This window comes from Vipera berus (assembly GCF_964194415.1).
Source record: "Vipera berus genome assembly, chromosome: 4".
Classification (NCBI taxonomy): domain Eukaryota; kingdom Metazoa; phylum Chordata; class Lepidosauria; order Squamata; family Viperidae; genus Vipera; species Vipera berus.
Genome location: NC_138206.1, coordinates 112,503,001 through 112,518,938, shown reverse-complemented (window position 1 = coordinate 112,518,938; position 15,938 = coordinate 112,503,001). Strand labels below are relative to the sequence as shown.

Here is a 15,938-nt window from a genome sequence, read left to right as displayed (position 1 = left end):
CTGCTCCACCAAGGCTCTTATGTCCTCTAGGGATCATTTTGGGAATCACTCCATAGCATCATTCATAATTTTTGTACATAGATGGACCCATTCAACATCCTAAAGATGCATGCTATGCTGGGACTGAACCCATCAGTTCTTTCAGACACCATTGGTCAGATCCACTGCTTGTAAACGATTGTTTGCTTTTAGAGGACCAAATCCAAACCTTCTCAAGGTCCTCCAGTTATCTGAAATACCTGTATAGCTTTTGGCCACACACTCTGCTTTTCAGTCTTGTGTCAAAGTATATTACCCATGTGGTATGGCTATATTACTTTGTCCTTCTGATCAGTTCCACTCCCTTCTCTATGGGAATCATTATTATGATTAGTATCCTTTGTTAGTATGATTATTATTACTTTGTTGTTTTCTGTGTATGCTGAAAGCTTATGCACTGGAGACCAAATCCTTGTATATCTAATCACACTTAGACAATAAAGCTATTCTATTCTATTCTATTCTATTCTATTCTATTCTATTCTATTCTATTCTATTCTATTCTATTCTATTCTATTTCAATCTCTATTTTCTATTCTATTCTATTCTATTCTATTCTATTCTATTCTATTCTATTCTATTCTATTCTATTCTATTCTATTCTATTCTATTCTATTTCAATCTCTATTTTTCTATTCTATTCTATTCTATTCTATTCTATTCTATTCTATTCTATTCTATTCTATTCTATTCTATTCTACTGTATTCTATTCTATTCTATTCTATTCTATTCTATTCTATTCTATTCTATTCTATTCTATTCTATTCTATTCTATTCTATTCTATTCTATTCTATTCTTTCAATCTCTATTTTTCTATTCTATTCTATTCTATTCTATTCTATTCTATTCTATTCTATTCTATTCTATTCTATTCTATTCTATTCTATTCTATTCTATTTCAATCTCTATTTTCTATTCTATTCTATTCTATTCTATTCTATTCTATTCTATTCTATTCTATTCTATTCTATTCTATTCTATTCTATTCTATTCTAATCTCTATTTTTCTATTCTATTCTATTCTATTCTATTCTATTCTATTCTATTCTATTCTATTCTATTCTATTCTATTCTATTCTATTCTATTCTATTCTATTCTATTCTATTCTATTCCACTCCATCCTCCCATCCTATCCCATCCTATTCCATTCTACTCCACTCCATTCCACTTCATTCCACTACACTCATTCCATTCCATTCCATTCCATTCCATTCTTTTGTACTCTATTCTGTTCTTTTCCATTCTATGCTCCACTCCACTCCACTCCACTCCATTCCATTCCATTCTGTGATTATTCATCATTTGATGTTTGCAAGTGAGAAGTGTGTGTGCTACTGTAAATTGGGATGCGATTCATCCTACCATTTGGCCAGAGATATTTCCAGATTCTAATAAAAAGGAGACAAGGAAGATTGGCTGCCCGGGATGAAAAAGAGAGAGTTTGGAAATAAGGGAGAATGTTTGTAGCTCAGGGTTGAAATGGCGGGTCCTTGATGACTTCTGAACTTGTTTTCTTGCAGAATGAATGAAACATCTGCAAGAAAAAAACAACAACAACAAAACCCACAACCAAGCTCAGAGAGCACCAAGGACCTTCAGAGTTTGGAAAGGAAAAGGCTTCTCTTAACTGGAAAGAAATAAAGCAAAAGATGGGATAATTAAAGGATTAAGAGTTTCATCTGTAAGTTCTGGGAAGGAAGGGGGAGCCAGTGGTTTTAAATATGCATTGCATTGGTATAATAAGAAACCTTAAAAAATACCATGTTTTTTAATGGGATAATTTTTTTCAGATCACTGTTATCTTCCTGTTTGGGGGGGAAAAAAACTGCTGCAAACTATACATTACAATTCTAGATCATAAGTGTACCTCTGACTTACTTGCCCCAAGAGAAGGAAAACAATCTGACCAAATGGGAAACCAATAGATAGACAGGTGTATCTGTGAACAGATGGAGGGGAAAATTAATGGTGGCAGCTCTTGTGCCCAAGGGGACAGATTAAAGAGGAAGAAGGGTCCAGAAAAAATGTGGCTCTGAGAACTAATCCTAAAAGCACCATAGTTTGTAATTTCATGCCTACGATAAGGTCGATGACTTGACACAGACCAATAAAAGTAAGAAGCCAAGACAAGAATGTCAATAGGGACTGAGACATCTTTTTTTGCCCCCTTCTTCTTTTCTTTTGGTAAAATTAAATACTGTATGCCAGAATCCACAGCAGGACAGTCAAAGTATCATTTTAGCAATACAGCTGGTATGGGTTGCTAATATTGCTTAAGGTTTAGGCTGTTCTGTACCAGCCTACTACCGGCCCTGCAGATAAGGCAGGGACAACCCCTTTTACAAGAAGGCAAGAGGCTGGAACTAAGCCTGCCAAATTTATGGACACAAAAGCAAACAGAGCAAAAACAAGGCACGAATCATGAAACAGGAGCTATTCAAACGGTTGCCTTCAGCAAACCAGCCCTCCCACGCATTCCCCTTTTAAACAGTTCAGGGCGTGGCTTCTCTCTGCCTCCTTCCGAGGTGCCCCATTGCCTTCCTCTGTTTACTCCTGATTGACTGCCTCCTGCGTCGGGCGTCCTTGAACAGGGCCAGCTGTGGGTCATCTTCATCCACGCTGTCAGGTTCACACAGCTGGGTCTGCGTCGTAACCAGGTTGGAGGGGCCTGGCTGAGGGCTCTCATCAGCAAGCTCTCCAACACCCTCAGCAACCTCTCCAACACCCCCCTCCTCCTCCTCTGAATCGTCCGACCCAACTGCCGAACCCACAGGCTGACCCTGAATCACAACATAGGCACTACTCAACATTTGGGGGCAAGAGTTGGAAAGTAGCCAAGTAGAATAGCCAGAAGTGAACAAAAGATAATTTGAGGTCTTTAAAGACATATCTGAATCAGTTGGAACTGACAGGCAAGGATTTCTGACTCATTAAAAAAAACCCCAATAACAATAAAAACAGTTATGAATGATGTTCAAATATGTGAGAAATTGCTTTGAGCCATATACTGTAGCAGTAAATGGCTCTTGAGGACTTAACTGTTATAATAATATCATAGTGCAGAATCTTTGAGAATCCAACAGCAGAAAGAGTTTCATTCAAATTTGGTCTCTATTTTATTTTATTTTATTTATCAAACTTAGATACCTCCCATCTCTTTCACAGTGATTTTAATTCCAGGAACACAGTTTTTCTTTGACTTTCTTTAAACAAATCTTTCTGTGGGTGGAAATAGCAAACATGAATGTTCACGTTTTCAGTATCACACACATATTCATACACACAAATAACCTTGGATAACTGTGTTTGCTTCTGCTTGCATAAAGCAAATAAATTATAATAATAAAAGTAGCAGGAATAGAATTATTCTTCTATGCACGTGAAAAGAAATTGAAGTATTTTTTTTTAATGCACAGTAGAATACATGGGAGTTTTCTTTATATTCTTAACATTAATTCCAAGGCTGGATAACATTTTAATCTGAGTGTTTGATTTTCAAATGTGGTACCTATAAAAACAAAAACAAAATAAGAAATTTCTACCTAAATCTTTTTGTGGTGGGTTTTAGTGTATATTGAATAGCTCTCTGCAACAGCTCTTTGGTTCAAATTATTGTATTTCCACAGTAGCCCTTTTGCAAAATCTTTATCATTGACCCCAAAAGACACTGTTGTCTATTATGCAGCATGTATCCTTCCTTCTATTGTTTTTTTTTCTTCTTCTGGCTTGCAAAACACCCTGTTTTTCAGCCCCAGGAACCCCACCCCCTTCTCTGCATCATAACATCTGACTTGCATTCCACAAAGAGTCTTTGTTTCTGGAACGCTGTGGATATTCTATGCTCAGACTTCTAGAATAGAATAGAGCTGGAAGGAGGTCTTTTTTTAAAAAAATAAATCTTTATTTACATTTCGTGTTAAAAACACACCATACACCGACAAAGACAAAAATAACATTTACAATATACAAAAAACGAAGAAATCAAAAAATTGAAAACCATTTCAAAAATTTCACATTATATCTACTTCTAAACTAACAATTATATTCCACTCATTAAGTCTCTTATGACCATCCAACTCCAAAGCTTATTCATTAACAAAGACTATATCACTTCATTTTTGACCAACCTCCAAGCCACCCTCATTTCTTTAATCTTTTATCCATCCAAATATACCATTTATTCCATGATAGAAATGCTGGTGTCTCTTCTTTACCCTTCAACTTCTTGGTCAATGTGTCTGCTTCTGCACAATCAAGTATTCTCCTAATTATAACTTCATCCGGCGGGGTATGATTTGCCTTCCAAAATTGAGCATACCCCATCCTTGTCGCCGTTAAGATATGTAAAACCAAATACCATATTTCCTTCTTAATATTTCCAAGCCCGGAGCCAAGCAGATACGTCTCTGGTTTAAGATCAACTAAACACCCTGTGATTTCCTCTATCCATTTTTGGATCCTCATCCAATATCTAACCACTTCCGGACATGTCCACAATAAGTGATAGTATGTGCCAATCCCTTTACCACACTTCCAACAATCGGCCGACAATCCGGGGAACATTTTGGAAAGTCTAGCCGGAGGGAGATGCCATCTATAAAGAAAGAGCCTTGGTGGAGCAGTGGGCTAATGCCTCCTTAAGTAACACCAGCTGCCTGCAATTAGTGCAGGTTCGCGTCCCACCAGGCTCAAGGTTGACTCAGCCTTCCATCCTTCCGAGGTAGGTAAAATGAGGACCCAGATTGTTGGGGGCAATAAACTGACTTTGTAATAATGCTGCTTGGGCTGTGTGTGAAAGCCCTAACAAGCAGATATATACATAGAATGAAGGCTACTGCTAAGTTTGTAAGCCGCCCTGAGTCTTCGGAGAAGGGCGGGATATAAATGTAATAAAAATAAAAAATAAAATAAAAAAATTTGTATATGTTCTCCTTATATGACGTGGAAACCACCAGCCTCATATTAGTCCACCAAATCTCTTCCCATTTCTCAAGTGGAAGTGCATAACCAAAATTCTTCCCCCAGGCAATCATCGCATCTTTTACCACCTCCTCCCCTACTACCCTAGTTAGCAGCAATTTATAACACTTAGATATCATCCCTTTCTCCGGACCCAGCAGAATCTTATCTAATCCCTGCAGATTCAGATAAATACCGGAAGGAGGTCTTCTAGTCCAGCCCCCTGCTCAAGCAAGAGAACCTACGGCATCTCAGACAAGTGACTGTCCAGTCTCTTCTTAAAAATATCCAGTGATGGAGTGCCCATGATTTCTGGTGGCAAGCTGTTCCACTGGTTAATTGTCCTCACTGTCAGGAAGTTTCTCCTAAATTCCAGGTTGCTTCTCTCTTTTTTCAGTTTCCAACTATTGTTTCTTGTCCTGCTCTTCGGTGTTTTGGAAAATAATGTGACCCCCCTCATCTTTGTGACAGCCCCTCAAATGCTGGAATACTGCTATCATGTCACCCCTGTTTCTTCTTTTCTTTAGACTAGCCAAACTCAAGTCCTTAGAGAAAGAGAGACTTCATTCTCCCTCATTCTGATCTGATGACTCGTCTTTCCCCTAGCCTGCCATTCAGCCGACATGCTTCCAAAAAACTTGTGCTGTGTTCGTAGAAGTATGGGGCGGAAGAGAAAAAGCAAACATCTAACAGATTCATATCCTATATGTTTTGTCAAAATCTGTTTTTCTTTTCTTACTGTGCAGAACCCCTTTTGTGAGAGCCATATAAAAATCTTTCTTTTTATGTCCCTGTAATCCCTTAATTTGGGGTAGAGTTTGGACATCTGGATGGAGCTGAGCATTTACTGCCCGGATGCCCTTCCTGATGCCTATGTGGAGTTCACAGCAGATATTTTCTCTTTGCACCCTGATAGCTCTGAAGCTATCTAGGATTGAACTCTCAACTTTCCAAGTGAAAGGTGAGCATTTTCAACATTAGGCCACCATGCTGCTCATAAATTATACTGATAAATGGATGAACAAAGAAACAAATCCAGGTATGGGAAAGTAATAAAGCCAGCATGGACAAGTTCAAAGCCTGTGGAACAGTATGTGAACAACAAACCCTATGTGTCTAAGGCAACATGACTGTGACTCTGTGTGCAATGTGACCCTCAGTGTTCAGGGCCAGCCTCTCCTGATTCAGGCTTTTAGCCTACAAAAGCAAATGCTGATATAGAGTGAGGAGGGACTTGTGTGGCAGGAAAGACAAATTCCTGCAGATAAAGAAGTGGAGTTAACATCTAGAGATGGATAGGTATTACAAGCAGGCAAGAGAACTTTCATTTGTTCAGGACCACATGCTATAGTGAGGAGCAGATCCTGGCGGGACTCTTGCCTGGAGCTCAAACCTTTGGTGGGAGGTTGGTAGTAACTAGAAAAAGGAACAGCCACACCAAAACGGCACCTCTGACCAACTAGCATAAGAACATTTGAAAAAGACAAAAGTTGTGTGTTTCTATAAAGACTTTGAGACTTTAGTTTGAACTGAATAAAAGCCAAACTAATAAAAACAGAATAAAACTGCTTAAAAGAATAAGCATTAAAGGAACGAATAGTAAAGACGTATGTATGGGGCAACATCACCTTGCAAAGCTTAGAAGAGTGGAGTTGACCTACAGCAATTGTTTGTTGGGGAAGGTGAGTGTCATAATAAGTCATTGTGTATAGATTTTCCATGCTGTGCTATGTCCAGTCCTTGGAAAAGAACAGTCACAAAACTATCAATCCTCTTAGGGTATTTTTTTCTTCACATCAATGCAACCATTAGGCAATTTGTCCCACATGCTAGTCACACAGGGAAGCTCCCCTACTCAGTTGCCCTCCATCTCTTTCACAGGAACAACAAAAATGGTTCGAAGGCTGGAGATAGAGAAGAATTTGGGTATCCTCATGCTGGGAGAGATGCATATGGGTTGACCAGGATCCAACCAAACTCTTAGTCATCAGCTCACTAGTGGCTCCTCAAGAGAGGGAGAGGAAGTGATTCAGAGGCTGTCAAAGGAAAGCATAGCAAGTAAAGGCCACCAAGCTGGGCTACAACTGGTCCAGCTTGGCAAGGTAGTGTGGGAAGAGTCCAGAGAAATAAATATTCGGGCGAATGTCAGAAAGGCAGAATATATTTCCCCAAAGGAATAATGGAGAAGATCTTTAAAAAAGACAGAAACCAGCCCCCAGAAACCAGCCCCAGCCCCTCCTCCCCCAAGCTGGAACTAGGCAGAGGCCAGCTTTTAGACATGCAGATGTGATAATCCTTTCAGAAAGATTGGAGCCAGGAAGCTAGAAGCTGATGAGATTAGAAAGACAAAGACCCCTAAAATCTACATCCCCACCCAAACTCTAAGGACAGGAAACATAATAGGATTAACCCATCAATACCAAGAAGAACACACTGAACCTCAGGTCAAAGTTCATGCCACAGGAACAGGAAATAACCTCAAAAGCCCCAGAAGGTATAAAAACCCACCACTCCAATCAACAGTTGGTCAGCTTTCCCAGAGCCATGCTTCTGTCTGGCTCTGCTCTTCAATAAACTACAACCTTCTTTCTAAAGCAGTCTCCATTTTGTTTATTCCCAGCTTGGATTGGACCCTGATGAAGATTTTTCTTTCAACAGTAGCAAAAGAGCAATTTTATTTTGCATTCCAGCTCAGAGTTCTGTGTTGCCATTTTCCGCTACAGAGACAGGATGAAGGTTCAATAGTTGCTTTTTGGTATGTAGATTTTTCTCCCTGATGCTTTGCTTGAGTCTTTGATGTGAACTGGCATTCAAAAGTGGTACAATAATTATGAATGAAGGCAAATATACGTGTCCCAGGATAATGTTGCGGGATCCAATCTGGGTAAGTCAATGGGACCAGAGGTTTTGTTTTCCAACCTTTGTTTTCCTCAAGGAATTTCTCTCTAGTTTTCTGCCTGGAGAGAAATTCCATGAAGGTGAGCTTCAGCAGGAATCCAAAAGCTCGGAAGACAACACCTCTGGTCCCATTGACTGACCCAGGTTGGATCCTGCAACAAGAATTATGCCATTGCCATATGGGAAATAAGGTAAAGGTAAGGTAAAGGTTCCCCCGCACATGCGTGCTAGTCTAGGGGCCGAAGAGCCAGCGCTTGTCTGAGGACATCTCCGTGGTCATGTGGCCGGCATGACTGGACGCCAAAGGCGCACGGAACGCTGTTACCTTCCCACCGTAGTGGTCCCTATTTTTCTACTTGCATTTTTACGTGCTTTCGAACTGCTAGGTTGGCAGAAGCTGGGACGAGTAACAGGCGCTCACTCTGTTACGTGGCACTCGGGATTCGACCCGCCAAACTGCCGACCTTCTGATCGACAAGCTCAGCGTCCTAACCCGCTGAGCCACCGCGTCCCTACGATATGGGAAATACTATGGGATTATTTGACTTCTTTTAATACATATACCATGTTTTCCTGAAAATAAGACTGGATCTTATTTTATTTTTTTGCCTCCAAAAGAGGCACCAGGTCTTATTTTTGGGGTAGGCCTTACCTCACCTATGGCACCGACAGCGCCACCCAGCCGGTCCACTTCTTCTGGGGCTGAAGTTGTGCAGCTGCATTTGGGCCTGCATTTTGCAGTCAGGCATTTCCAGAAGGCTCAAGCAGCCAAGTCAATCCATAGCTTGGTGCCCGGCTGCTGAGGTCTTGCAGAACCAAGCTACGGATTAAATCCATAGCTCAGTTCTTGGCTGCAGTGGCCTTCCGGAAAGCCCTGTAACTGAGAAATGCAGGCCTGGGTGTAGAAGAGGCTTCAGAAGATGAAGTGGGCTGGCGAGGAGATGCCTGGCTGCAAGGCGAATGGGTGTGTGGGGGTGGGTGGGACAGCTCCACACCCTCCCACCCCTGCCCTAGATTGATTTTTAGGTGTGTGCCTCACCCCAAAACTAGGGCTTATTGTTGGGGTAGGGCTTATATTAGGCCCAAAATTCAAGCTAGTGCTTATTTGTGGAGTAGGCCTTACTTTCGGGGAAACATGGCAATTCATTTCATATATTTTTTAAAAGTCTAATTTAATCTTGGCCTTTTCTAATCTTGGTTCTTAGCACAACCCTTAAGGGCTGATGTAGAAATGATAAATTTGTTCTATTCAAGCCTATAAAAAGAGGACCAATTGCTTGTGAGTAGGAACTGAAAGTATATTGAATTAAATCACCCATGATGACTACATGTGGAATCCTGTGTGGAATCAGATGGACAGTCTTATCATGGAAGTTTATGTTCTCCTTAAAAAGACTAAAGTATGAGTTGTTGTTTTTTGTTGTTGTTCTGAAACAAAGAGCCAATCCACAGCCCCCTTCCCTGAGCCCTAAAACACATTTTCCCCCCGTTTGCTTCTCATTAATTTATGGCATTCAGATTATGAATAGATCGCAGAATTCATATCAAGCTACCAATTATAACTGAGGACAAAATGAAAAGGCTGAAAGATCCAAGTCATTTGGACACCAATGTTTTATTTAATTAGCAAATTAGTCTGGACGCGGAAAGACAAGCCAAAAAAGGACTTCACATTAGCCAAATTTTTATTCCTGCTCCAACTGAAAACACCCTTGAAATCAAATTCTCCCCCGAGCAGCAGCAGAAACCCACCTCATTTAGGTACCTTAATGAGAAAGTTCAACCATGCTTAGGATATAATACAGCCAAGAGTTAACACCCATTTATGATCCAGGGCACTGAGTGTACACAAAGATGATTTCTGCATCTCATTCGTATACAAAGCAGAATTTTACAAAGGCAACATAACTCATTGACATCTTTTTTATCATACATGCAAAGCAGATGCTCTGCTGGCAGGACACATCATTATGGCAAAACATCTGGGCTTCCCTCCTCTTGTATATGAATGTTTCATTCCTTAAAGCCAAAACAGATATTACACAGCAGCCTTACGCAATAGCTCCCCAAAGTGTATATATATATATTCGCACATGCGTGCTAGTCGTTTCCGACTCTAGGGGCCGGTGCTCATCTCCGTTTCAAAGCCGAAGAGCCAGCGCTTGTCCGAGGACATCTCCATGGTCATGTGGCCGGCATGACTAGACGCCAAAGGCACACGGAACGCTGTTACCTTCCCACCGTAGTGGTCCCTATTTTTCTACTTGCATTTTTACGTGCTTTTGAACTGCTAGGTTGGCAGAAGCTGGGACGAGTAACAGGCGCTCACTCTGTTACACGGCACTCGGGATTCGACCCGCCAAACTGCCGACCTTCTGATCGACAAGCTCAGCGTCCTAACCCACTGAGCCACCGCGTCCCATATATATATATATATATATATATATATATATATATATATATATATATATATATATATATATATATATATATATATATAAGCTATCAACTCAATCGGAAGAGAGATGGGCTTCTAAAAACCTTTCTTACATGCTCATTCTTGCCACTTTGAGTCTCTTTCTTGCCTTAAATCTGTCCATGTTTTGCCATTGATTGAGAAAGCAATTTGGAAGTGAATTATCTTAACCACATGCCTAGACATTCTTTCTCCAAATAAAGAAGCCAAACCCGCTGAGTGGCATTCTTTAAAATAAAATAAAAAAAGCAAGAGGGCTAGTTGTCCCATTCAACAGTTGGGTTAGCCCTTAGGTACAATCATCTGCAGCAGCAAACAGAGAGTAATTCAAGTTAAATTGAATTACATCCCAGCACAAAAGGCATTAGGACCTCCATATCTCTCTTGCCTGGGTCCCAATATGTCTCTTCCTTGCAATTGCTCAGTGATGTCTCTTAGGTGATGCGATGGTGGAGAAACTGCCATTTCTCATCTTCTACATACATCTCACATGCAGGAGAAGTTCAAAAGCTTTGAACGAAAGAAGGCTTCACATGCTTGAGTAGAGTAAATTTGGGGATATAATTCCTTTGGCTCTCCTTTATGGCACTGAACCCCAAGTGTCCCAAGGTTGACTCTTCAGTCAATAGAAAAACAATTCCATCCAAGCCAACTCTTAGTTTAATGGAAGGACCAGTCATTGATTAGGAAAAACAATCATGTTTTAATGTCGAATCGTTTTCAGTGACGAAAGAGACCTGTGCCTTTGTTCTTTATTTCAGGAGGAAATAAAATTAGAATTTTGTCCCATCTCACTATTGTCTGTGTCAGTAACAAAGTGCTAAAATGTTTGAAGGTAAGGCCTTAAGCGAAAAAAGAATGCAAATAAATAAAATACAACCTTTTTTTTAAAGAAAAAGCTATGTTTTACAAAGTGACAGTGTGCTGTAATGGAGTTAAAATATCTAGTGCTATGAAAACCATCCAGTCCCTAAGAAAATTTGGTCGTTTGCTTTGCTTCTTTTAAATAGCCAATAGGTCAGTAACTGAATTTCTTCCCTTTTCACATACACAGATTGGCTGCTAAAACAGATTTTTTCCCCTCCCTTTGTTAAACCATAAAGTAGTATCTACTGAAAGGAAAGAATCCTCTTCTCTTTGTTTTAATGTCTGTGAGTTGTGATCAACAGAAGGCTGAGGGTATCTGTTGACCTTGTTGCTTGACAAAAAAAAAAAAAAATCTTGTTTGGCAGAAAAATCCTGCTTAGATGTCAATAAAAATCCATTACAGATCGTGTCACGCTTGCTTTATGACTACAACGCAGGCCCCAGCTCTTCCAATATTTAGAGATGCCATCTGCAGAGAAGAAATAAAATATTAAGTTTAAGTTCCAAAGTGAAGATCAAATGCTAACAGTTTGTGGTGCTGTATGTGTGTCTGAGGAGTTTAAAATGACAACTCATGATTCATCAACTTGGTAAAGTTGATAAAATGTTAGCAAAATTCATAAGCAGTAGTCAAATTCATGATATCCAGAATTTCCACATGGATATTAAGTCATGACAAACCATTTAAACTTTCCTCCCTTCCTCTCTCCCTCCCACCCTCACTGTCTCATTCCCTTTCCCTTCCCTTTTCTCTCCTCCCCTCTCCTCTCCCTTCCTTCCCTTTTCCCTCCCTCCCTCTCTTTCCTTTCCTTTCCTCCCATTTCCTTTCCTCTCCTCTCCCTTCCTTTCTTCTTCCCTTCTGTTATGTATTAGGTTTAAGGGAACACCTAAAGTACTTGTATAACAGTCACCACCAGGAGGTGTTCAACTGTAACTATTTTGGCGGGAATCAGTTTCAACGGGAAACAGAGGTTCAACCCGATTGGGTGGCTGCATACCTGGCCAGGTATATAAAGAGTGCAGGTAACCCCTATTCCAGAGCTCAGTCACTCCCACCTAATAAAGAGTTGTTATGCTGTACTCATCGTCCTGGCGTCCTTCCTGCTCTCCAGAACCCACTATGCAACACCTCCCTCCCTCTCTCCCTCCCTCCCCTCTTCTTCTCTTCCCTTCCCTTCCTTCCCCTTCCCCTCCCTCCCTCCCTCCCTCCCTCCCTTCCTTCCTTCCTTCTTCCATTTGATTTCCATCCCATCTTTTCTGATGTCTACAAAGTAGTACTATTATAGTACACAACTGTGTATTTACAATTAAGATGCAGATAGAAATAATACAACCCAAATATAGTCACAAAGCATTTAAAATGAGTGCTCCTTGCAATCTATTACAGTGCTATACATTATTTTTTATTTTATTTTAATTATATAGACCTAAGGAGCCAAAGCCTTGTTTAGTAATCTTCTTAAAAAGAACACAAGTACTATTTCATTTCAGATCATGTGGTCATACCTGTCCATCTACAATCCTACATGTTAATTATGAGTATGATGAAGAAATTTGCATTATATTAGAAGAGAGCCACAGCATGTGTACAACTCTGATACAGCATGTTGGTCTACGAACACGCTAGAGAATACACAGTGGAAAATAGAGCTTTATCAACTGTTTTAGTATAAAACTAGACAAGCACTGTAATTCTAAATAAGAGAGATGAGGAAAGACATCATTGTACCTGGAAAAGTTAATTTCAAACTAAAAAACAAAACAAAACACACAACACAAATATTCCAACGAAAGATCTGTTCATAATAGTAGTGTTCAATGGCTGGCAAGATCCTAAACCATCATTTCTTAAAATGTTTTCTTGATCTTCTAGGGGAAAAAAAGGACTTTTCTTAAATAAGGTCTTTGACAGTTATTGTATTCTTGAGAGAGAGTGAGTTGTAGAATTTATTATTGCTATAAATCAGGGGTCTTCAAACTTGGCAACTTTAAGACTTATGGAATTCTGGGACTTGAAGTCCACAAGTCTTAAAGTTGCCAAGTATGAAGACCCCTGCTATAATTGCAGTGCTGTGAAACCTCAACTCTTTACCAATTGCTCCAAGCCCTCTGTCACCTGATGCAAAGCACACAGTAATGGATACCTGTGTCCATTCATTGGTCTGTGGATCATATGACTCCATCGTGTTTAAGTATGTCTGTCCATCATAGCCACCCACGGCATATAATTTATCGCCCAGGATGCAGACACCAACAGCATCACGAGGCATACTTAGTGGGGCCACCATTGTCCAGGTGTCAGTTTTGGGATCATATCTGTGCAACAAAAGACAAAGTATACTTGATGAGAACATATTTAGGAATCATGTTTAGCCTCATATATCTTTCTGTCCTAGAGATCCAACAGATTTCTTGAGGACATATTTCCAAAATCCATCTATTTAGCAATAGAAGGTAAACATCATGGTCTAATTATTTTCTTCACTAAAATACTGTTATTGCCTCCAGAGAATTCTTTTTATTCAACCAGATGCTTAATAATATGGTTATTTTCTTGTTAGACCAAGCTGGAATATGCTTTAAATATTCAAAAATACCTTGCATTGTACAAGCATAGACTGCATTTCTAGCATTTATTTTGTAGAGATGTAAGGCATAAATGTTAAGATAAGTGTGTATGCATTGACTGGTTGGTTGATTTCTTGGTCTATTCTGAACAATATGATCAGAATATAAGGCAATAATTATATTGTAACTATTTCAGTTTTCCATTAGGTAAAATATCTTAAAAAAACGATTGAGGTTGGATTTTTTTTATTTAAAGCCAGGTAAAACATCCCTTCATTTTTAACTGTATTGTACCTTAAAGAGAATATTGAACAGGGTTATCAATAGCATTGTTGCAAAACTGTCAATATATTTCAATTCAAAATGCATATTTTCTTACACTTGACAGCAATTATTTCACTCTGCCTGAGGTTCAAGGCTTTAAGAAATGGAAAGGTGAAGAGCTTTTCTTCTTAAGTGTTCAGTTCAGCGCTTGCAAATTGATTTCTTTTTGTGTGCAGAAACTTTATGGTGTCTTCGGTTTCACCTTGGGGCCCATCAAGTTATTACAAAGATTAAGCATGCAGCCTTTTTTTTTTTAAGCAGAAGAAATAAAGCTGTAAAATGAAGGCAGCTTTTCAGTCTTTGCGCTCATTTCTTTCTAGGTCTGTCTGGGGTAGTTTTAACTATTCTATTACACCCCTGCTACTCCTTTAGAAAACAAAAAAAATAAAATAAAATAAAGAAAAACGAAATGCAATTTCTATTCATTACGGCTGTGTTTTGTTCTCTGTGCTATGATGGGCAGTCAGCCAGATTCTTTGAGTGGAAAAAAAAAGATAATTCTGCGATGAATACTATACTGAAGTTTATGGCTCTAAAGCCTGTAAAATAAAGTTGGCACTTGCTAGGTATGATTGGTGGAGCAGTGGGCTAATGCCTCTTTAAGTAACACCAGCTGCCTGCAATTAGTGCAGGTTCGAGTCCCACCAGGCTCAAGGTTGACTCAGCCTTCCATCCTTCCGAGGTAAGTAAAATGAGGACCCAGATTGTTTGGGGGCAATTAAGCTGACTTTGTAATAATGCCGCTTGGGGGGGGGCGAAAGCCCTAATAATCAGGCATATACATAGAATGAAGGCTATTGCTAAGCACATTGGTTTGTGCTTTAGATTGTAAGCCGCCCTGAGTCTTCGGAGAAGGGCGGGATATAAATGGGATTAAAATAAAAATAAAAAATAAAAAAAATGTAAAATAAAACACATTTATCTACACAATTCCATCATCCACTGGCCCACAATTGTCTTGAATCCATGATCTTTTCTCAGGTTTGAAGATAATAGTAACTTTTTTTTCCCAAAGGACCTATGTGGAGTCATGGAAAAACTATCCCAGGTTGAATTTATTTATTACTTGGTAGGGTGGTAACTTCAACAATTGACTGGAAAGTCAGAAAAAAAAATATCCCAGATGAAGACAATGCAAGCTACTCTGCTGTCCCTGCCCCAGCACATACTGATGATGTAATCAATAATTCAGTTCAAGGGAGACTGGAACATCGCAACTTTTTTAAAATTCAGAATATAAGGCAACAAAAACAGAAAAAAAGAAGTGAGTCAAGGAGAGAGAAGGAGAGGAAGCACAACTTCTATCTTTTAGTCTTGAACTCCCCAAATAAATTCAAAATATGTTTCTATATCTCCAAAACCAAGGATTTATTTTGCTGTACTAAGAGTATTTCAAGTCAACGGCCTTGTTTGCCTTCATACCCATCGAAGATAAACTCATAAAAGATGGATACCTCTCAACATAATCCAAGAGTCTGGAGCAATGGTTAGAGGCAGGGGCATCATGGCCTCCGACAGCATAAAGAAAACCATCACAGGTGGCCACTCCAACTCCTCCTCTTCTTTTGCACATTGGAGCACACATATTCCATTTATTGGTGTGAGGATCATAATACTCCATAGAACTCAAGCAAGAACTTCCATCTCGGCCACCAACTGAGTATAATCTAAAATAAACAGCATAGCATTGTTAAGCATGAAAAAAAAACACTTTAGTCTTAGTCTTCTCTTAGATTACCCTGATTGTATTCTGATCTGTATTCTGGAAAGGTCAGTATCCAGTCCTCCAGTGTCCAGTCTTGAA

General features: G+C 39.6%; 1 protein-coding gene across 1 annotated transcript in view; it reads right to left on the bottom strand.

The window, feature by feature from the left end:
* Positions 1–11,472: 11,472 nt before the first annotated feature.
* Positions 11,473–15,938, bottom strand: part of KLHL1 (kelch like family member 1) — a gene marked incomplete at its 5' end in the record, with an annotated part of 135,141 nt that continues 130,675 nt past the window's right edge. The window contains 3 exons of the mRNA XM_081326408.1: positions 11,473–11,711; positions 13,387–13,558; positions 15,589–15,801. Of these exons, the coding sequence (XP_081182534.1) occupies positions 11,652–11,711; positions 13,387–13,558; positions 15,589–15,801 (445 nt within the window). The 3' untranslated portion in view covers positions 11,473–11,651. The remainder of the gene's footprint in view (positions 11,712–13,386; positions 13,559–15,588; positions 15,802–15,938) is intronic.